General features: G+C 38.5%; 1 protein-coding gene and 1 long non-coding RNA gene across 6 annotated transcripts in view; one reads left to right on the top strand and one right to left on the bottom strand.

Annotated features, from left to right (window-relative positions):
* LOC114023562 overlaps nucleotides 1–2,448 on the bottom strand; it is a 39,066-nt gene extending 36,618 nt beyond the window's left edge. Inside the window, exon 1 of the long non-coding RNA XR_003566816.1 lies at nucleotides 2,391–2,448. This is a non-coding gene — a long non-coding RNA (uncharacterized LOC114023562). The remainder of the gene's footprint in view (nucleotides 1–2,390) is intronic.
* A 423-nt stretch (nucleotides 2,449–2,871) lies between these two features.
* Nucleotides 2,872–12,793, top strand: TLR10 (toll like receptor 10). Of its 5 annotated transcripts, none has more exons than XM_027836211.1 (3): nucleotides 2,873–3,088; nucleotides 6,574–6,783; nucleotides 9,436–12,793. In XM_027836211.1, the coding sequence occupies exon 3, from the start codon at nucleotides 9,490–9,492 to the stop codon at nucleotides 11,890–11,892; it is 2,403 nt and encodes an 800-aa protein (XP_027692012.1). In that variant the 5' UTR covers nucleotides 2,873–3,088; nucleotides 6,574–6,783; nucleotides 9,436–9,489; the 3' UTR covers nucleotides 11,893–12,793. The 5 variants fall into 5 exon arrangements, with proteins under 5 accessions (XP_027692013.1, XP_027692012.1, XP_027692015.1 ...); XM_027836214.1 differs by having other exon boundaries at nucleotides 2,884–3,088; nucleotides 9,738–12,793; XM_027836212.1 differs by lacking the exon at nucleotides 6,574–6,783 and having other exon boundaries at nucleotides 2,872–3,088.
* Nucleotides 12,794–23,698: the final 10,905 nt, after the last annotated feature.

Here is a 23,698-nt window from a genome sequence, read left to right as displayed (position 1 = left end):
GAATTGCCTTAATTCTGTTGACACCACCATCCTTCTAGTCACCCAGGTTTTTTAATCTCTGTATCTTCCTTAGGTCCTTCCTCTCCCTCTCTTTACTTATCTAATTAGTTTCTGAATATTATCAATTCTGTCTCCACGTTTCTTTCATAACATTGCATTTATCATTGTAATTCAGGCAATGATCACTTCTCACCTGGACCGCCTACATTAGTTTCCAAATCAGTCACTCTAGTGAGCAGAACCAAGAGAACGTTGTACACAGTAACAGCCACATTGTGTGATGACTAAGATTGATAAACTTAACCCTGCCCAGCAATACAAGGATCTAAGACATCTCCAGAGGCCTTGTGATGGAAAATGCTATCCATATCCAAAGAAAGAACTATGGAAGTTGAATTACTATTTTTTTTCTCTTCTGTTGAGTTTTTTTCCCTCTTTCTGATGGTTCCTCCTATTGGTTTTAATTTTTACTTACAACATCACTAATGTGAAAATATGTTTCATATGAATATAAAGGTATAGCCTATATCAGATTGTGTGCCGTCTTGGGGAGGGTGGTGGGGAAGAAGGGGGAGAAAAATTTTAAACTCAAAAGCATATGGAAGTGATTATTGATAAATCAAAATAAATTAATAAAAAAAAGAACAAATCAGTCACCCTATCTCATTTCTCCCCTCTCTAAGTCACCCTCTATACAGCTACCCAAGGATGTTCCTAAACCACAGGTTTGGCCATGTCACTCCCTTCTCAACAAGTCCCAATGGCTCCCTGTTGCCACCTGGAAAAAAATACACATTCTTCTGTTTGACGTTTAAAGCCCTTCCCAAGACTTACTACCCGCAAACTTCTTTCACACTTTCTATGGTCCAGTCAAATTGGCCTTTTTGTTTTTCTCACACATGAGATTCCATTTGTCATCTCCATGCCTTTAAACAGGTTTTTCCTTATCCCTGAACATGCTCCCCCTTCAGTTCCACCTCTTAGAAATTCCACCTCTAGCTTCCTTCAAAGCTCTGCTCAAATATCACAGTCCTGTTAAGCCTTTCCTGATTCCCTTAATGCCAGTACCTTCCTCCTCCCAAATTAGCACACATTTTGTATTTACTTCTATGTGCATGCATTGTTTCCTCCAATGGAATGTATCTTCCTTGACTAAGAAGGAGGGAAGGGACCTTATTAAGTGTTCCAGGCACAGTATTTAGCCCTTTACAAATAACATCTCATTTGAGAGCATTTTTATCTTTATAGCCCTCAATGCCGAGCCGTACCACTGTGCCTGAAACATTGTAAGCGCTTACTAAAAGGTTGATGATTAATTGAAAGAGGAAGAATAAGGAACACAAAATAAAGATTTTTTTAAAAAAAAAATTAAAGTTTTCACATTCCTAAGGTTCACACCTTAGGAATAATGAATAGGTAAATAAATAGGTAAATGAATAGAGCTTCACCACTATTATTGTACAGTGAAGAACTTATGGGAAAGCTCCAATAATTACAGCTATCCAAACATGGAACAGAAAGTAGTGAGGTCCCTGTCACTAGAGATGATTTAAGCTAAGTCTGCGTGACCAATTGTTAGTGATGTTGTAGAGACTGATTCATATTTTAGGTCGAGATTGTACAACATAACTTTTGAGATCATTTCCAACTCTTAAGATTCTAGAGGTCTAAGCTCAAGCAAGTGAGGAGGGGAGTACAGCAAAATGTCATCTACTTGTTGGGATACTAGATCAAGGTACAATACCTGGGGTGACATTAAGTCAAACGTTATTCATGCCTATAATAATTTCCTGGCCAACTGAGGTTAAACAGAAAAAACTGTAAAATAATTACACAGAATAACTCTGCTTTTGCCTACACCCAACTCTTTCAGTTTCTGTTTTGTTTGCTGAGTAGATTAATTAATTAATTAACCTTGATTGTTAGGGTAAAATAGACTGAATTTGGCTGAGTTCAGAGAAGTCAAAGGATAGTGAGCTGCCATTTTTTTGTGCTGGCTAAAAAAATGGTAGACTAAGTAGGTGCCAATCATTTGGCGAATGACTGAACAAATACTGCTTTATGAATGTTGTGGAATAACTTTGTGCCATAAGAAACAACAAATAGGTGAAATTCTGAGCAACTTAATAAGGCTCATTTAAACTGATGCAGAATGGAGAAAGCAAGACTCAGAAAACATTATAAACAATGACTACAAATGCAAAGGAAAATAGTGCTAAAGGCATTAGAATTCCGATGAGTGGGATGATTAATCTTGATTCCAAGGGACTGATGATAAAGTACATTCCCTTCTCCTCACCCCTTTCAGTAGAGAAGTGGTGGACTACAAATGGAGAACATTGCATATATATCAGACATGATCGATGATAAGATAGTAAGATTTTGCTTACCTGTTTCTATTTGTTGCAAGGAGGGGAGGATTGTGGTGTGAGTGTGTGTGTAGAGGAGAGGGTTGGGAAGTGAAAGTGATGTTTTTAAAAAACCCCAACAGAGGGGATTTTTAAAAAGTTGTTTGAAACTCATGAGCTGGCCTAAAACATGTATTTTTGACACCAAACCCTGAATGTAATTACCCTCCCTCAGAGAACTAGTCCACAGCAAACTGACTGTTACTTCTCATCTTTGTCTATAGAGTTTATTTTTCTTCTTTCTATACAAGGAATTAGCATCTCATGTTACCTAAGTAAAAATATTCAAATTCTTGATCCAAGAAATAAATAAATGTCCTTCTCTGGTTTGTGTTTTCTTCTTGTAATCCCTTAAAACTGTTTATTATTATTACTTATAATGCCCAATCCTTTGACCTGGCCAGGGTCATTTTAAGATTCTATTCCTACTTGGCCACATGCTCAGCTGCCCCACCCATTCTGACTGCTTAAAACACTTACTAAAAGAGACGATAAAACTGAAGTTCAAGAATTCAATACGTGCATTACGCATAATACTGCAAATGATCAGTAGTTGGCTTCCTCTCCCCTGAGGGCCAAGATTTCATTATAACTCTTGATAGACTTTTGTACTGGAGCAAACTGGTCTTGTTTTCTCATCTGCATCTGCTGCTTCTGTTGAGACAGTTGCAAACTTAAAGGTAAGAATCCTTCATTTTATTTATTTGTCTACTTATGTAGTTCTTAACCTGGAGTCCACAAAGTCCCAAGGGGGTCATTGGATAAATTTCAGGGGGGCTATGAACTTGGATGGGGATTATTTTCACTAACCTCTAACTGAAATTGAGCATTTATTTTAGTTATGAATGTAGACAGTAAACTACAGTTGTATTAAGCTTCACCAGAATGTCAAAGGGATCCATGGCACAGAAATAGATTAAGAAACCCTGACACAGAATAAAGATCTTGAGCTGCTCAGATCTTTCCAAAATGCGTAATATTGGCTCTACTCAAAGAGAGAAGAAAAGTGAGTTTTTAAATTAGATTTTAGTATTTATAAATTTTTTCTCATATTGTTCTAGGAGTAGTAAATGGGATTATTGCACTGAGGATTTTTTAAAAAAGAATTCTAGATTGATATGGCCTTGAATTAGAAACTGATTAAGTCTTAAATTAAATAAAAATTTAAATTAAATAAAGATATTGTATTATTTTCTAAAAATTAAGTCTGAGTTTAAGCATTGGTGGTCAGTTTTACTGGTACCCTTTCTTCTCTTACTTTTCCTGCTCTTAATTCAAAACCTATTATCAATGTCTGTTTAATGCAGCTTTTTGAAGTTTGGAGCTTAACTGTTGTCATTTGACCCGATTAATATTATGTCTTTGTGCTGTATTTTTTTTTAAAGAGAGGAAAACCTGATACTTTTAAAATGATGACTCTGATACAGGTACTGCTAAATTTTAAACCCATCAAAATAGGAAATTAACTATAGTTTTGTGAAAGATTACTGATATTTAACCAGGGGCAGACATTTGGCTCTTAAGCATCTGGTTCTTGGGAGTGCATAAAGTACTCAAATTGAATGTCTTCGAGAGGCTTATTCACTACCTATGTTTTATGTTCATTTTCATTTACTTATTTTGGTCCACACAGGTGATTTCATCTTAGAGGAAATTCCTACCTAGGAATCTCCTCCTAATACACACTGACAATTCCTCTGTAAATTATAGATTTAGAGAGATCACTGAGATATTAAGTGACTTGTCCATGGTCATGTAGTCAATGTGTATCAAAGGCAGGAGTTGAGCCCATAGATTCCAGGGATAGCCCTTCCTCCACTATGCCATTTTGTCTCTCTTTATGTTCATCCATATTAGGGATAGGGGCTGGACCTGTGATTTCATGGGTATATGGAACTCCTGGTGAGGAAACCCCCCTACCAATGCAAGTTGTCACCTCCTCTGTAATTTATAAGAGTTGTCTAGAACCCTCAGGGGTTAAGTGACTTGCCCAGGGTTACACAGCCAATATGTGTAAGAGGCAGGACTTCAAATCTTCCTCATTTTTGAGACCATCTCTCCATACACTATAGGACAGCTAGGTGGTGCAGTGGATAAAGCACCAGGCCTGGTGTCCAATGTGACCTCAGACACTTAGTATCTTTGTGACTCTGGGCAAGTGACTTAACCCTGCTTGCCTCAGTTTCCTTATCTGTAAAATGAGCTGGAGAAGGACATGGCAAACCATGCCAGTATCTCTGCCAAGAAAACCCCAAATGGGGTCACAAAGTCAGACACAAATGAACAACTCCATACATTATGCCACAAGATTCCTTAATTCATGCTTAGAACAATTTTCTGTAAATGTCACATTTCCATACTGGCAAAGACCTTTGAAATCTACAATATTCTACACATTGTAGATGCTCAATAATAAATGTTGATGGATACCATAACATCTTCATGATTGATGTTTTTACAGCATCTCCTATTATAGAAAACCTAACAATAATAATGCCCTCTAGATAACAAAGCACTCTGATACTCAGAATAAGGCATCTTTTATGATAAAGCAAAGAAACTAATTCTGCCTAATGAGAGACAATTTAAAACAATCTGTAAAGGCAAATGGCCAGCAAAGACTTTTAAGGCATATAAGTGCAACCAAAAAAAAAATTTTTTTTAATATCCCAGAGGCAACAGAACCTCAGATGAATGAACCATCATACCTGGACTGAAAAAAAAAACCCAAACAAACCATACTTTAACTTTCATTCCTTTTTCATAGCTACCACTCAAGTCTAAAACATTATTTAATTTTCTAACTCTAACACCTAGCACAGTACCTTTCTCATATAATAGGCAACTAATAAATATTTGCTAAATGGCGTTGAATTGAATTAAATTGTTCTCTCAGCTCTTTGTCTTCTGCCTTTTAAAATTTTTTCTGCACACTGCTGCCAAATTAATCTTCCTAATATGCTACTTTAATCAGGTTACTCCCTTGCTCAAAATTCAGATTACAAAAGTTCAAAATACATCTTGACGGAAATTGAGACTAAGAACGTGAGTGTAGGTTGGCTTGGTTACTGCTGGGATGTGCTTGCTAAATCCAAAGAATGGGCACCTGAAACCCCAAGTCATCAGAAGAATTGCTGAAGTTTGTAACTAATAAGCTGCCGATGAGGTAGTAGAGATTTTATCTAGTTGGTGTTTTCAGTTCCCAGTTTGTGTATTTTTTGAATTGAGTTTTCAGCACTCCATCTCCTGTCTGCATTCCTTTGCACAACCTGTCTCCCCTCCCCCATGTCTGGAATTTACTCTCCCCTCCCCTCTACCTATTATACTCCCTAACTTCCTCAAGACTCAGGTCAGAGGTCTCTAATTGAACTCTAATCTGCTTCAATTCAACAGTTTTTTCCTGTTCTCCCTAGCTGTTAGTTCTCTCTCTCTCTCTCTCTCTCTCTCTCTCTCTCTCTCTCTCTCTCTGTCTCTGTCTCTCTCTCTCTGTCTCTCTCTCTCTCTCTCTCTCTCTCTCTCCTCAAACTATCTGGTGTTGAATTGTCTGTGTATGTTGCATGATCCTAAGCAAAATGAAAGCTTCTGGAGAATGGAGACCGACTCTTTTTTGTTTGTTTGTTTCTGCAACCCCAAACACATAGCACAATGCTTTGCACATAGATGTTTAATAAATGTTTGAATTGAATTGACTGGTGGCTCATGCATGGGGTGGGGGGGAAGAACTAGGCTGATAGCTGATTTGAGTGTGTCAAGTCTGAAGTCTCCCCAAAGACATTTGCAAAGACTGAACTGGGAAGAATCCAATGACATTCTGGAAGGGAGAAGGGAAAAGGAGGTAAATTTTGCCTTCTTAGAAATTGCCCAAATTCTGGTTTAAGGAAATTCTCAGGTGAGTTTAGATTTTTTTTTCTCTAAAAACATTTTTATTGTCTAAAGCTGGTCCAGTTCATCCCCTCAGAGGAACAGAGCAATAGAAAAACATTTAAATCTAATATGAGCCATGGAAGGGGGACAGTAACTGTAAAAGTAACTGGTTAGAATTCGAGCATGAGAATCCAGAAGCCAAATTCCTCTCATCTCCCTCTTCCAGAAAACTGAAGTAAGCACAGCTCCTCCAGTTGGGATGAAGAAGACTTTGTATTTTCTCTTTTCCTTTATGTTCCAGGAGCTTCTAGGTAGAGCAGTTAAGTTGATGTCCCTTCATCACAAATCAGGCTTTTCTAGAGAAAGATGAAGCCCCTTAACAATGAACTGTTGGTTAAAAAAAATTAATGAATGGAACGAAGAGCAAAGACTGAGGGCCCAGACTGAGCTGAAGATAGTCTCTGAGGAAGTCACTGTGGAGACATTCCAAACTTGTATCCTTAAAGGCATTGTAAGTCATATTGGTTCGTGGCAAATTTTTGTGACTTTTACCTATAGTTTTACTATGTCTTTGTAGCCTGTTAAATTTATATCGTCTGTTCCAAACAGTGGACCTATCTTTGCTGTTTGTCTTCTTACCCTGAACTTGGCTTTGAAAACCATTTTTATGTCCTTTTCCCTTTTTCTTTCCAGCCTCACCTCATTATTTTAGGGTTCTGTGATACTCATTTGCATTTTTCTCTGGTCATATGATCCTCTGTGCTGGTTTGATCTCTCTTTTCATTCTTAAGCATTTTTCCCCCTTGTTAACCTGAGCTCAGTGGAAAGCTGACTAGGAAGCCACTTCAGTCTTCTTTAATGCCTTTCCCCTTTTCATTGGGTCATAGGATCATAGATTTTGAGCTCGAGAAGTCATATAGTCCGACCCCCTCATTTTTTGGCCTTAGACATTGGAGAAGTTTGCTATAATCTATACTTCCATCTGGGCCCTTTAGCATGATTTAATGTTGGATTTGGAATCAGGAAACCAGGGCCCAAAGAATTTAATTGACTTGTCCAGAATCACAGAGCTAGGAGTGTCAGGAGTAGGATTTTAATGAAGCCACATCCTCTGACTACAAATGGAGTGCTCTTTCCTGTGATCAATTGAAATGTGTCCTTACTGCATTGGTATCAATCAGAATTGAATCATCATTTTCTGAGAATCTTTCTTTTTGAGCTGTATTCTTAGAACATGGGATCACACCTACCTTTTTGATGAACTTTATGAAATCAGTTTCCTTAAAGTCCAGGGAATGTGTCTAACTATGTCCAACACTCTTCTCTCTGGCTATCAGGGCTCCATGGTAAATACAACTTTTTCCAAGGTACTTTCACCAACCAGTTCCTCTGCTGCCATCATTCAGGAAGCTCCCCTTCTTTGAAGTTCATGTCATCTGATGATTCCAATCCTTGTCTTCAACATCCATTGATCTTTACTTTCTTCAATCACTTTAGCAATTGGTTTCCTCTCCATTCTCTGTTCCCACCATCCTTGACAACTTCACAATGAAGATCCTTCCTTCACCCTGGCCCTTCTGTTCCCTGAGGCTTTCCCCTGCCTTCATTCAAGACTCAGCTAAAACCCTACCTTCTACAAGAAGCCTTTTCCAATCCTTGTTAATGCTAGTGCCTCTGTTATCTTTGATTTATCTTGTCTGTATATTGTGTATACATGGTTATTTGCATGTCATCTCCTCCATTAGGCTGTGAGCTCCTTGAGAGTAGAGACTATCTTTCTTCTTAGCTTGTACTATCTTTTGCCTTTTGTCACATTTCCAGTATTTAGCATAGTGCCTGGCATGTAGTAGGTGCTTAATAAATTTTTATTGACTAAATAAATGACTCCTCTACTCCTAGAACTTTTATGTCTACTTTAATTTTGCTGTCCACCAAAATGGCCACATGTCAAACTTTGCAACCTACAAGATCTTGAATTCTGAGATATCCCTGTCCATAATCTACTTTAAAAAAACAAACAACAAACTTCTTCCTCATCACTGTATTTTCTGAACCTCTTTTTATCTTTCCCATTATTTCCATTTTGGCTAGTTTAGCCCAGCTAATTCCCAACCCTGGATTTAACCTGATGATCTGCCATCTCTGCTACTGCTCCTGAATAGTAGATCAGTGAGTACCATGGGTACAACCCCTTTTTCACTTGATTCACTACAATTGTATTCTAACTGTCTTGCAACTAAGCACAATGCCTGATACATAGTAGGTGCTTAATAAATGCTAGTTGGCTCACTGATTTGGCTTCAGTGACATTGCTTCATAACAATGTTTTCATTCACCCTTTATTTTTGCCTTATCTGATTTTCCTACAGTGATTATCTCCCATATTTTTGTTTTCTGCTGCCTCCAACTCCATCCTTAATTCCCTGTACTTTCAGCAAATCTCATCTCCTATTTTACCAAAAATATTGAAGTCATCCAATGGGAGCTTTTTCATTTCTTTTCCTCCTCATCTTAAAATCTGCATCTTCCCTCTAGCCTTAGAGATTGCCAAAGTTTGCTAAAATCAATGCTTCCACCTGGGCATTTGATCTCCTAGGGCCCTTCAGCATGATTTTATGTTGGACATGGAATCAGGAAGATCTGTATTCTAATACCACTCACTTTGTGACCACGGACCAGTCACTCAACCTTTAACTAGACAGTCAATTAGCATTTATTAAGCTTTTACTATATGCCAGGTAGTATGTTAAGTGCTGTGTGGGTCCTGCTTCCCATGATCCTTCAGTACTTTCTCTCCTTTGAGAAAAAGTTAGTATCTATACCAGCCTCACAGACTGTCCCTCATGCCTGGAATACTCTGCCTCCTTTCCTCCACCTCTTGACATTGAGGTCTTAATTTACAACTCACCGCAAACACTATCTTCTGCAGGAGGCCTTCCCTATTTTTCCTTAACCTCTGTCCCCAAACCCCAAGTTACATGAGTTTTCTTCTCTAAAATTACCTGCCTTCTGCTCTGTATGTATCTAATGTCCACTTATTGATTTACATGTGTCCCCTGTTAGTGTGGAAGCTACTTGATAACTGGATCTATTCTTGTGTTTTATCTTTCTATGAGATTTAATTAGCCAAATGGCCAAATAATGTTATAAATTGTTTTTCTAGGCTTTGATTCATCTGTGACTTGAGAGAACCAGTGATAGCAATTAGAAGAAAATAATGGGAATCATGAGAAACATTTACATTCTGTATAGTATTGTTCTATCTGTGCTGTGTGGGGCTCTGCTACTGCCTGAAGCAAATGAAATAATTACCGACTGTTCTCAGGATTACCTTAAAAATGTTCTGATGGATATGTCACCAAAAACTACCACAATGGATCTATCCCACAAATTCACATGTCAACCTCAGAACTTGGACCTTAGTCCTTTCTCTAAGCTAAAAGTTTTAATTCTCTCTCACAACAGAATCCAACACCTGGATATGAGCATCTTCCAATTCAACAAGGAATTAGAATACTTAGACTTATCTTACAATTGCCTGAGGAATATTTCCTGTTATTCACTTCTGGCCCTCAAACATTTAGATCTTTCTTTTAATGACTTCAACAATATTCCCATCTGTCAGGAGTTTGGCAGCATGTCACAACTGGAATTTTTAGGATTGAGCGGGACACAGATACGAAAATCAGATTTACAGACAGTGGCTCATTTGTCCCTAAGCACTATCTTCCTGGGCTTAAAGCATCTTTCTTACTATGAAGAAGGCAGCTTACCCCTCTTAAACACTGAGAGACTTCATATAGTCCTTCCAGAGAATGCTGATTATAGGTTTATTTTGCACAATGGAATCCACACTTCGAAAACCTTGGAAATGACAAATATCAATATGGATCAATTTACAAGCCAGGAAAGTCAGAAGAATCCTCTTTTGGAGAGTCCAACAGGCTCTAAAACTTCTCATCTGTTACTCAGGAATGTAGATGTACCCTGGCAGGAGTTCTTTCAAATATTGCAGTTTATTTGGCACTCATCAATCCAACAATTACAAATACAAAATTTGACCATTGGTGCCCAAAGTGAATTTAAATTTAAACCATTTAACTACTCTAATACCTTGATGAAAGCCTTAAAGGTGGAGCATGTGACTGTGAAGATATATTCCTTCCCACAGGATATAATCTACTTATTCTTAACTCACATGGACATTGAAAACTTGACAATTTCAGGTGCGGGGATGCCGCATATAATTTTTCCTAATTATCCCACCAAATTTCAGCATTTGAATTTTGCCAACAATAGCTTGACAGATGAATTATTTGTAAACACTCTTCAATTGCCACATTTGAAAACTTTTGTTTTGCAAAGGAATAAATTAGAAATACTTTCCACAGTGAGTTCCTTTGCTACCAAAACATCCTTAGTATACCTAGATCTAAGCCAGAATCTACTACAGTATGCTGATGGAAAAGATTGCTACTGGCCAGAAACCCTCACTACCTTGAATTTGTCATCCAATAAATTTATTGACTCTGTTTTCAAATGCGTACCAAAGAGTATCCAAGTGCTTGATCTGCATAATAATGACATTAGGACTATCCCCAGAGAAATTGCAGATCTGAAAGCTTTACGGGAGCTAAATATTGCATCTAATTCTCTAACTGATCTTCCTGGGTGTGACAATTTCCAAAGGCTTTCTGTGCTGAATATTGAAATGAATTCCATTATTAGTCCATCTCTTGATTTCTTCCAGACTTGTCAGGAAGTACAATCATTAAAAGCAGGAGGAAACCCATTCAGATGTACCTGTGACTTAAGAAACTTCATCAACCTAGGAAAAAAATCCCAAGGCTTGATGATTGGATGGCCAGATGCATATACCTGTGAATATCCTCTAGAACTAAAGGGAATTCCATTAGAGAATGTTGATCTGCCAGAAATATCCTGTAATACACCTCTATTGATTGCTGTCATTCTGATAGTTGGTTTAATTTGGACAGTTGTCATAGCAGTTCTTTGCATCCGCTTTGATTTGCCCTGGTACCTGAGGATGATAGCTCAGTGGACACAGACCCAGTACAGAGTTAGGAATGTGCCCCTAGAAGAACTCAAAAGAACAATCCAATTTCATGCTTTTATTTCATACAGTGAAGGGGATTCTCTCTGGGTAAAGAATGAGCTGATACCAAACCTAGAGAAAGAAGATACATCCATATTGATTTGTCTCCATGAGAGACACTTCATTCCTGGCAAGAGTGTTGTTGAAAATATTATAAACTGCATTGAGAAAAGCTACAAATCTATCTTTATTTTGTCCCCTAACTTTGTTCAGAGTGAATGGTGTCATTATGAACTGTATTTTGCTCACCACAAACTATTTCATGAAGGTTCTAATAATTTAATTCTCATATTACTGGAACCAATTCCCCAGTATAGCATTCCTACCAGGTATCATAAGCTAAAAGCTCTCATGGCACAAAGAACCTATTTGGAATGGCCCAAAGAGAAGAATAAACATGGACTTTTCTGGGCTAACCTTAGGGCTGCCATTAATATTAATTTATCAGAATCTGGAAAGATGAACAAATCACAGACAATGTCAGAGTTACTGAAAGAGTCATAAACATCTTCATGGAAGATAAATACATGGAACTGAATTTCATTTTTGTGCATTTCCCTTCAATAAATCATTGAGTATTCAATGAACAACTACTACGCTCTCGGCACTAAGTGCTGTGATATACACAAAAGTAGTTTATGCATTTGCAATGTAGCCCAGCATGGTGGCCCATCTATAATCCCAACTACTGGTGAACCTGATGCTGGCTGAACTCTTGAGCTTGGGAGTTCTAAGCTGCATGTGGCTATGTGATGCTGCCTTTCATCTGCTTTGTACCTCAATTATATTGGACATTGAATACCTTTCTATTCTTCCCTTTGGGAGGATTCTAGACATGAATTACAACTTAAAGTATAAGTAAATTTGTTCCTGGGATGCCAGGATCAAGGTTTAATGAGCTGACACATCCAAGAGAAGGGAGTCTAGCCCTCCATTTTATTAGAGGACAGATTTTCCCCAGACTGAACATGGTCCAAATCACATGCCTGGGTTCAGAGTTTTGAAGAGAGACAGAAATAAGGTCAGGGCCCAGCTTTTTGGGTCCAGAAGCTCTGTGTGTGTGTGTGTGTGTGTGTGTGTGTGTGTGTGTGTGAGTGTGTGTGCGTGCCAGCATGTAGACAGGTAGGGGATTCCAGGAATCATATGGGAATCTATATAAATAGACACCTACATATGTACATGTATATACATATGTACATATATATACATATGTATGTGTGCATAGGCTTTATTGTGTAGGTTGCTGAATAAAGTCATTAGCACTAGAGCATTAAGAGGCCAACAGTCTATATTTGTGGGAGCTACCAACCCTTTCAGATACCTAGTCAAGTAGCATTTTAAAAGCAAATACTGTGTGTTAAGCATTGGGGATCTAAAGAAAGGCAAAAGATAATCCTGGCTCTCAAGGAGCTCACAGTCTATTGGGGAATACAACATGCAAATAACTATGTACAAACAAGATGTATACAGACTGAATTAGAAATAATCAACAGATGGAATGCACTAGAATTAAGGGGAGGGGACTGCAAAAGGCATCCTGCCTATATGTCCCCATTATTGACTTTACCACACGCACACCAGCAGCAACAGGAGAGGCTAACCCTTGACATTATCTCCGATTCTCTCTTCTTTCAATTCAGTCTCTGGTGAGAAAGCAACCCTTGTTCTAGCTGAGGCCAAATCTTTCACATGTATCCTTGCTGCCATCTGCATACACACACACAGACACAGACACACACACAGACACAGACACAGACACACAGACACACGCGCGCGCGCGCGCGCGCGTGCACACATACCTCTATCCCTAATCTCTCTCCTGAACTCCAGTTCTGCAACACTAGCTGCTTGATGGATTTTTCCACTTGGATGTGCCACAGGCATCTCAAACTCTGTGTATCTAAAATAGAACTCATTATCTTCCTCCTTCTAGCCCCACCGCTAGCCTTCTATAATTCTGCTAAGGCCAACACCACCTTCTAGTGAATCAATCAACAAGCATTTATTAAGTACCTACTACCTGCCAAGCATTGTGCAGATCCAAAGACAAAAAGAGAAAAAATCCCTGTCCTCAAAGAGATTTTATTCTGTGAGGGGAGACAACGTGGGCATATATAAGTACGTGCAAATACACACAGTGGGTTATTAGCAGCTGCGGAGGTCAACAAAGTTTTATTAAGCATTTACTATGTGCCAGGCAGCATGCTAAATGTTGGGAATACAAAGAAATGCAAAAACACTTACGGCCTGACCTTAAGGAGCTCACATTCTGAGGAATAGGGGTGGGATTAGGCAAATAACTATTACCCACAAGACTAGATGGAGGTGATCCCATAGAGAAGACCTGAAAGGTTTCATATGGAAAGTGGTTCTTGAGCTGTATTTGGTAAGAATGGAGGGATCTTAAAAGGAACAGGGGAGAAGGAACTGCATTCTAGCGATGGGGATAGCCAGAGCAAAGTCACAAATGGAGTGTTATATGTGAAGGACAAAAGAAGATGAGTTTGGCTGGATCAGAGAATGTTTGAAAGGAAGCAAGTAATTTAGAGTAATACTGGAAAGGTAGGTTGGGACCAGGTTATGAAGGACTTTAATTTGATCCTAACACCAATAGAGAGACATTGGAGTTTCCTTAGTAAGGGAGTGATGGGTTCTATCTGAGCATTAGGAAAATCCTTTTGGCAGTTGTATGGAATATGAAAGGGAGGAAAGAGACACTTGAGGCAGGAAGACCAGGTGAAGCCCTAGTCTAGGAAAGCTATGATGAGGGCCTAAACAAGGTTGGTAGCCATGGAATTAGAGGAAAGGGAATGACTGTGAGTGATGATGGCAATTAAGAAGTTGAGGAAAATGCCGATGTTGTGGACCTGGGATTCACTGTGACTCTTCCAGTGAAAGATGGTTGTGCTCTTCCCAGAAATAGTGAAGAAGAAGGGTGGGTTTGGTAGGCAGGGAGAGAATGGGGAGATCTTGAATTGTGCTTTGCACATGTTGAGTTTGAGATACTTCTCTAAGCCTCCAGTTCTGAATGTCCAGTGGGCAGTTGGTGATGAGGGCTGGAAGGTAGAATAGCTGGATATACAGACTGAGAATTATAGAAATGATTGTTGACACCATAGGAACTAATGAGGTTATCCAATGAGATCAGGATGGAGCTTTGAGGTATATCCACAGTTAAAGGCCAGGCCATGGATGAAAATCCAACACAGAAGACCAAGAAAAGCAGTCAGACAGGTAGGAGGAAAAGCAGGAGAAAACCATTTCAATAAAACCCAGAGAGGAGACAGTACCTAAGGGGAGATGTATTCAACACTATCAAATACTGTAGAAAAGTTAAGAATGAGGAGGATTAAGAAAAGGACATCAGCTATGAAAATTAAGAGATCACTGGCAATTTTGGAGAGTAATTTTAGTTCAGGGATGAGGTCAGAAGCCAGATGACACAGAATTGAGAAACTAGCAAAAGGAGAAGTGTGTACAGATAACTATTTCTGGGCATTTGGCTGTGAAAGCACATGGCACAGAATAATCAGACAAATACTTGCTGACTGACTGAAAGAGAGGAGAGATATGGGTTGATAGCCAGTAAGAATGATAGTGTCTAGTGAGAGGTTTTTGTTGTTTTGTTTTGTTTTTTTAATGATGTAGGACACTTCTAATGTAGGCAGCAGGGAAGGAGCCAGTGGACATGAAGAGCCTGAAGGTTATAGAGAGAGGGAGATGATTATGGGGGCTTTCTGCAAGACAAGATGGGAGCAGATGACATTAAGGATATTATTAAAGCTTTGGCCTTCGCTAAAAGAAGGCTCACTTCCTTACCAGAGACTGAATCAAAGGAAGATAGAATGTCAAATGCAGTCAAGGGTCTGCCAGGTTCACAACCTCCTCAGAGTCCTACTACACTTGTTACTCTCCTTCACTCCTCCATAGTCAAATTTTGTCAATTCTGCTACCAACCCCATCTTCTCAACACAGCCAACTATGTTACTCCTGTGTTCACAAATCTTCAGGGGCTTCCAACTGTCTGTGAGATAAAATATAAATTTCTCAGCATGGTATTTAAAACCCTTCACAATATGGCTCCCACCTACCTTTCCAGACTTATTCTACATCACTTCCCTTAACATACATGGCATTTCAGCCAAAATAGCCTATAAGGTCTTCCTTGAACGTGGCACTTTCGACTTCCCATGAACTCAACCACATCTCTAGAAGGCACTTCTTTCTCACTTTTTAGAAGAGAATCCTTAGCTTTCTGTAAGACTCAACTCAGGAGCCATCTCCTACATGAAGCCTCTCCTGGTTCCCGCATTGTTATTGTTCCTTCTCTCCTAAAATTACTCTGTATTTACTAATGTACATCAAGGGTTCTCAAACTTGTTTGCTCATGGTACAATATACTTTGTTAGAAGAATTGTGACACACTGAATGTTTAATTTGGCAGTGCTACAAAAAAGTCAGGCTACTCAAGCATGCACAGTTTCCCTTCAATCAGAAGAGCTCTTTTTCAATTGAATTATCTGTCATGTTTTGAGGTTTGTGTGTATATACAATAGGCAAGCTTTGTTTATTTTATAAATAATGTGCTTACCATATTATATTTGCTGTGAAAGTAAAATTTGTATTTAGCAAAATTATTTATACATTTTCTTTCTTTCTTTCTTTTTTTTTAATCTTGATCTTTTTTTTATCTTTTTATCTGGCCCCAGACACCAGCTTTGTGACCCCGGGCAAGCCACCCAATCCTGCTTGCCTCAACCCCCCACCCGCACTAGATTCAACTAGATTTCTGTCTCTCTGCTGGTCTCCTATCAGATGGGGGGAAAATGTCTTAAGATAAAGAAAATAAAACTCATACCCTATGGGAGCATAACAGCATTGAAGCATGCTTTCCGGTCAGATGACTTCTCGAATTCTGATGTTTCTCACTTCCTCCAAATTAAGCTTTATTTGAAACTACTGCTTTCTGCACTATACTGGAACCTTTAAAACTTTTACAACTGGAATCCTCTGGTGTTTCAAACTCAAAAAATTATTTTTAATAAGTTGTTAAGGAAGGTCTCTTTTAAAGGGTCTCCATTTTCTTTTAAATGCAACAGAATGAAAGACATTGGTCCACCCATAAGTCAGGGAGCCAAAGTCATGGGCATTCAGTGTTTAGAGTCAATTCTCAAAAAACAGAACTGCAAGGGAGTAGGAATGTTCAGATAAAACTGAGGCTGTTCCTAATCCTTCTCATCCTCGTCCCTTCTCTCTACCAATCTGGCATTAGCATTGGTTGTGAAGGGGCAGAAGGGGTGGGAATCCTATTTAATTCTTGCCTTTGGAGGCTGAAACAACACAACTTTCAGAAAAATAAATGAATTCATCCACCCCACCCCCCAGCTTGCCTAAAATTTGTGGGTAATGAGCGACACCTTGTGGTAGCTCTGTTGCCTAGCTTTTCTGAACAATTGTGGCCATTAAAAAAGGAGTAATTCACTCATCTAAGAGTAAAACCAGATGGTCATTGTACTAGGCCCTAAAAGTCAACAAGCTTAACCTTTCTTGTCCTCACAAAGGAAATAAATTTGAGAGTTATGGGCCCTCCACCAAGGATGTCTTCTTTTGGGCCTTTGAAGTTAACCAATTGGCTTAGCAACCGCCTCTGCTAAAAATCTCAGTATTGTCAAGGTCCAAAAGGATTTATTTCACCTTTATGTTGTGTCCAAAGCAAGTTATCCCGGCCTATGCTCTGCAAGGGGTTGCAGCCAAAGACAGATTGTATAGACTGTAGTAGAATCATAGTGTCTGAGAGCCAAAGGGGACTTACAGACTGTTTGGTCTAACTTCCTCATTTTACTGATCTGGATTCTAAGGCCTGGAATGATTTAGTGACTTGAGTAAGAGAAGAGCACATTGCAGAATACCTAAATAATCTTCAGGCTTCAGGAGTGTAGGAAACTCCCTCCTCTAAGGAAGATTGTGGCCTGCCGGTGACTTTATTATATGAGACCTAGGGAATTAGTGAAGGCACATGGAGGTTTAGTGGCTTCTGGGCTAATAAGTATCAGAGCCAGGATTTGAATCTTGGTCTGCCTGATGGATCCAGGCCCAGCACTTTCTCTGTTTCACCAAGCTACCTCTATACTACAGAGACAAACTGAACAAATATAGGGTGTCCCAAAAGTCTTAGTGCAGTTCAAAGCTATTATCGTCTGTTGTTGTTATTCAGTTGTATCTGACTCTATGTGCCTCCATGGACAAAGTCTGTAGAGTTTTCTTGGGAAAAATACTGGAGTGGTTAGCCATTTCCTTCTCCATTGTGTTCCCATTTTACAGAAGAAGAAATGAGGCAAATAAGGGTTAAGTGACTTGCCCAGGGTCACACAGCTAGGCAGTGTCTGAGGCTAGATTGGAATGCAAATCTTCCTGACTCCAGGCTCATTGCTCTATCTGTTGCACCACCTAGCTGCCCATTATAGCCAACTATCCTGTATATAAATTAGGCAAACAAAATGTTTATCTGCAGTAACAGATGTGGCAAGTATTTATACGCAGGGAGGAAAAAGACAGAGCCCATGAAAAACAACTTTCTCTCAGAGTGTAGGAATTGGAGAACGCTCACATCTCTTTTCGCTCTCCTGAGGAGCAGAGCATTTTATGCACAGCATTACTAACCAAGCAAGCCAGGACCTCCTCAGAGAGAAGAACGCTGACAACGAGGAGTCCAGAATAAAGAGCAGGGCATAGTTCCAAGCACAAGAATGGTGTCAAATACCAGGCCCTTCCCTTTCTCCACTCACTACCCCCAGACTCAAGATGGATCAAAGGCTTATTTTGTCCCTATCTCTCGCTGACCCAGGTAGTTGGGGTGATCCCCTGGGGCTAAGGAGAGCAGCAAGCACATGAGTCTGTGCACTAGAATGTCTTGTTCTGGAGCCAGGATATACTTGGCTCAAGTAACACCCACATTATTTTTCTGGTGCTATAAACGAATAGCTAGAAGACACAGTGAAAGTGAGAGCACTGAAGGGATAAGGAATTGTTCATTCAGGCTAATGAATGAGGCTGATGAATCGAGAAATAAAATCATTTTGGGTGTATGGTGATTGGAAGCCTAAACACTTAAAAACAAGTTAAACCAACAAATCATTCAGCAGGATTTCCAGTCCCCTTTCTCACTCCCCTTCCCCCACCCTGCTCTCAACATCTAGTTCCTTACTATCTTCCAATTTTTCCAAGCTGTAACAGGAGGCCAATCAGGCAAGAACCTTGGGAAGTATTGTGATATGGTAGAAAGGACACTGGATTTCCAGGCAGAGGACTTGGATTCAAATCTCAAATAGTAAGAAGTACTTATTTGACCTTGGTTTCTCAGTTATCTCATTTATAAAATGGATAATAATGGCATCTGCTTCTCAAGGTGGTTGAGAGGATGAGATAATAGTTATAAAATGAGATAATAGTTGTAAAGAGCTTTGCAAACCTTAAAGTGTTATATAAATGCTAGCTATTATTATGAACCTCTCTGGGCCTCAGTTTCCTCATCTGTAAAATGAGGGAGATAGACTAGATGACCTCTAAAGTCTCTTCCAGCTCTAAATCTATAATCATATGATTCTTTTGCTTTAGAGAGGGATCAGGGTATGTAGAAGACTGGGATATTTGTATTAAAAAAAAACTTCCTTCTTTGTGTAACAACTCAAATTTTAAACCCAGGGTTAAAATTAAGTTTTCTATGCCGTAAGACCCTAAAGTTCTTCACAAGATGTATAGGAGTTACATTAAAAATTTTTGAATGTAATAATATTTTCCCTCTAGAATGTTAAATTTGAAACTATGTGTGTATCAATAAATGTTGCTTTCAAGAAATAGAAAATTTGTTTTCTATTCTATCCTAAAAATTTTGTTTTGTATCCTATTCTATTAAAAAGAAATGAAAATAGAATGAATTTCCTCTATTTTGCTACCAAATGTATGGGTGTTCTCCAAGGCTCTGTCCTATACTTTTTCTTCTTCTTCCTATATCAGGAGTCCCTAACTTGGACTCTTCAGACCCCTAAGAAGCTTGTAGATGGATTTCATGGAGTTCATAAACTCAAATAGGAAAAAAAAATACATATTTATTTTCCCATAACTTTGGTTCCCTTTGTATTGTTCCTGTGTGTTCTGTTTTGTGCATTTAAAAAAAATTATTCTGAGGATGGATCCATGGATCTACCAGATTGCCAAAGGTATCCATTATACAAAAGAAGGTTAAGAAAGCCTCACTCAGTATATCATCAGTGATCTCGACCTCTCCCACTAGTTCTTTATCATCTCTGTGGAAATCTGCATTAGCAGATATCTGCTTGTTTTAACCACCTGGAGGTCCTATCAGCATCTCAGACTCAATATGTCAGAAACAGGATTCATTATCTCCTCCCTCACTAAAGGTGTTCACCATCTGTATTTTCCTATTTCTGTCAAACACAAAATTATCCTTTCAGTAACCCAGGTTCAAAATCTCATTGTTATCCTTGAATCCTTCCCCCATCCTCCCACTCCTTGCAATCTTCCATATTCAATCCATTACCAAATATTTCCATTTTTCTACTTTTCCTGAAGTCTCTCTATACCATGTTGCTATGCCTACCTATTTCCCCCTTCTTCCTCTCCTCTACTCCTTTTCTATCTCTTAATCAAATCAATACTACCATTCAGGGAAAGGAGAAGGTAAAACAATAATCGCCTTCTGATTTTACTTGCTGTCTTTGTGACTTCCCAGACCCAAACACCCCTCCCTGACCATTCCCCTATATGTGTTGTCTTCTCATATTAAAATGTAAAGTCCTTGAGGGTAAAGACTGTTTCATGAATTCAGTGCTTAGCACAGTACAAGGCCCATAATGCTTAATAAATGCTTTTTCTTTCTTTCTTTCACTCATTCATTCATTCATTCATTCATTCTCTCAAGTTACCAATATCTTAGTTTAGAACCTTTCATCTCTTACCTGGATAATTATTAGTCTCCCTGCTTCTAGGCTCTCCATTTCTCCTCATGGCTACCAAAGTAGTCTTTGTAAAACATAGATCTTATTATTCCACTCCCCACCACTCAAAAATATTCATTGGCTTGTTATTTCCTCAAACTCCACAGCTGGGCATTTAAAACCATCCACAATCTATTTCTAACCACCTTTATCGACTTTCCTCATTTGTTATTGTTGTTCAGTTGTGTCTGACTCTTCATGACCCATTTGGGGTTTTCTTGGCAAAGATACTCGAGTGGTTTGCCATTTCCTTTTCCAGCTCATTTTACAGATGTGGAAACTGAGGCACAGTGAGTTTTAAGTGACTTGCCCAGGATCACACAGCTAATAAGTGTCTGAAGCCAGATTTGAACTCAGAAAGATGAATCTTCCTGACTCCAGGCCCAGCACTGCACCACATAGCAACTGACTTTTCTCATATTATTCCTATTTACATGCTCTACATTCTAACCTGACCTACTAACTATTCCCTGAACTCAGCTGGCATCTATTTCCCATCTCTCTGCCATAGACATGGCCCTTATGCCTGGAAGGCACTATCTTTTTGCCTCTGCTCCTTAGAATGATAAACTTCCTTCAGTCATTATCTCAGGTGCTCCCTCCTGCATGAAGTCTTTCCTGGGCCCTCTACATGTTTCTGTTTTCCCTTCTCAAATTGCTTTACATTTACACACACACACACACACACAATAATAGCTAAATGTTTTACAATTATTATCTCATTTTATTCTCACAACAACCCTGAGTGCTATTATTATTATCCTTATTTTACAGAAGAGGAAACTTAGATTAAGGGACTTGCCCTGGGTCACACAGTTAGTATCTTAGGCAGGATTTGAACTCAGGTCTTCTGTACTCTAGGTATAGCACTCTATCTACTGTGCTGCTTAGCTGTACACACACACATACAAGCATGTGTGAGTGTATGCATATCCAAATGTGTGTTATATCCCTGCAGTAGAATATGTTTCTTAAGGACACAGGCTGTTTTGATTTTGTCTTAGTAACCCCAGTGTCTAACATAGTGACTTGCACATAGTGGAATTAAAATACTCATTTTTTGGAAAATTTCTCCAACTTCCTTGAGTCCCAGGGGTGATCTATTCTCTTAGACCCCTGACCAGCTATTATTGTTTATATTAGGTTGAAGAGTGTCCTGTGGCCAAATTGGCTTGGAAAATGCAGAGTTAAAGACATTTCTGGTTTATGTTTAGGTTACAAATTCTGCTCAACATCTCTCCTCAAGTGGCTGATAACAATCACACATTGAGGATGAGTTCATATGTCACAGAGTATCTTGGTTGATATTGAATATTGGGCTTTGTCAATCACTCAGTCTAATGTTAGTCAGTATTCTGCTGCCTAATATATCCTATATAGATAGATTTATTACATATATATATTATGTGTATATAGTTGTTCAGTCATTTCAGTTGTGTCTGATTCTTCATGACCCCATTTGGGTTTTTTTTTTGGCAAAGATACTACAGTGGTTTGCCATTTCCTTTTCCAGCTCATTTTGCAGATGAGGAAACTGAGACACACAGAATTAAATGACTTGCCCAGGGTCACACAGCTAAGTAAGTGTCTGAGGCCAGGTTTGAACTCAGGAAGATAGTCTTCCTAACTCCAGGTGCAATAATCTATCCATTGCACCACACCAAATATTAAAACTCCCACAATAAACAGACTGTTTATACATGTTAGAGTTAACCTGAGAAGAGCTAAAGTCTGGAATTTAAAAGAAAGTACATTTAAAAACAGCTTCTATTGAGTTGAAAAATAATTAAGTTAGTAAACATTTCCTTTTTTTCAAGTTAATGATAATTTTAAAATTGTTTTTGAACTCAATAGATAGATTTTATTTAACTCTGCTGCAGATCAACAAAAACAATTAGATTATGGCCGTTTTGATTATGCCCATTATACCTATTCTCAAGGTGTTTTTCTTTTTGAATTTTAAGCATCCTCATGAGGGGATCCCAGAATATTCAACAACTATTTAAAACAATATTTATTAGCCTTATAAGCCAAAAAGCATAAATTATCATTTGTTGGGTTTAACAAATACTATTTTAAATGATTAATACTTCCAAATGAAGCCAACAACTATTAATTTAGTTAGCAAATAAGTGGCTTTAGAATAAAACATTGTACATTATCCAGTTGAAGGACATTAACTGTAATTCAAATCAGGTGTGACTAGAAAGTAGCATGATAGTTTTTAAACAAACATACCAGAGTTTATGCATCAAAACTGAATGCCAAACCCCTCGAAATGATTGTAGTCATCTTAGGAGGCTACATACTTGTTCAAACGAGGCTGCTATCCCTCACAACACTGAGGTAAAATGACTTCCCCAGTTTCACATAGCTAATGAGTGACAAATCCAGAACTAAATCCCAGTTTTCTTGATTTTTAATCCAAAACTTTGCAACTTCAGTATAGCTGCCTACCACTTTGGAATATATGCTTTTAAATTATTTTCATCCTTCGAGATAGATTTGTTTGTAAGGTGTTAACAACAGTTTCAATAGTGTTTCCAATAGAGACGACAGATAAATTTTTTTTACTATATCTTTAAGAGAGATTTTGAAGGAGAGGCATTTTAACTATCTTTGTTGAGAGTTAATGATTGTGGCTGGAGAGAGAGATTTTGTGAGGCCCTTAGAAAAGGTACAAAAAGAACTCCTTTCCTGAGAAGTTAGACGAGTTGACTACCAAGGAAAAAAATGAAGATGCATTTCTTGAGAGAGTTGATTTTGGCTTTTATTTTGTGGAGAAGGTATACCAAAGATAATTTTTAAGAGACTTTGACTAGTATTCTGAGAGAGCTGAATGATGGGACCGCGTTTCCAGAGTGTTAAGAGAAGTCAGTAGTTGTAATTATTGGTTACAATTGGTTGTAATTATTGACTTTGACTGTTAACTTTCTCCTTGTGATACCTTGTTGAAATAAATACCTTTTAAGAGCTTTGTCTTATTCGTAACATTGTTAAGAAATTGTTTTTTTTACCAGTAACAATGATGTTTATTTGAACCTAGGAGCCAATGGGGTTTGAGAAGTGAGGAGGAAGATTGAACAGGTAGCAGGGTCAAAAGAATTTTTGTTTGTTTGTTTGTGTTTAGGATAAGGGAGATCTGAGGGAAGGCAAAGAGATAAAAGATGGAATGCTCAGTTTGAGGACCAGCTGGTTTGGCTAGAAGGTAAAATGTGTTAAGGGGAGTATTATTAAATAAGCCTGGAAAGGCAGGTTAGAACTGAATTGTAGAGGCCTTTAAATGCAAACAGAGA

Source organism: Vombatus ursinus, unplaced genomic scaffold (assembly GCF_900497805.2).
Source record: "Vombatus ursinus unplaced genomic scaffold, bare-nosed wombat genome assembly UNPS02014818.1, whole genome shotgun sequence".
Taxonomy (NCBI): Eukaryota; Metazoa; Chordata; class Mammalia; order Diprotodontia; family Vombatidae; genus Vombatus; species Vombatus ursinus.
Note: the sequence above shows the minus strand (reverse complement) of the source record. Positions and strands in the feature narration are given on the sequence as shown.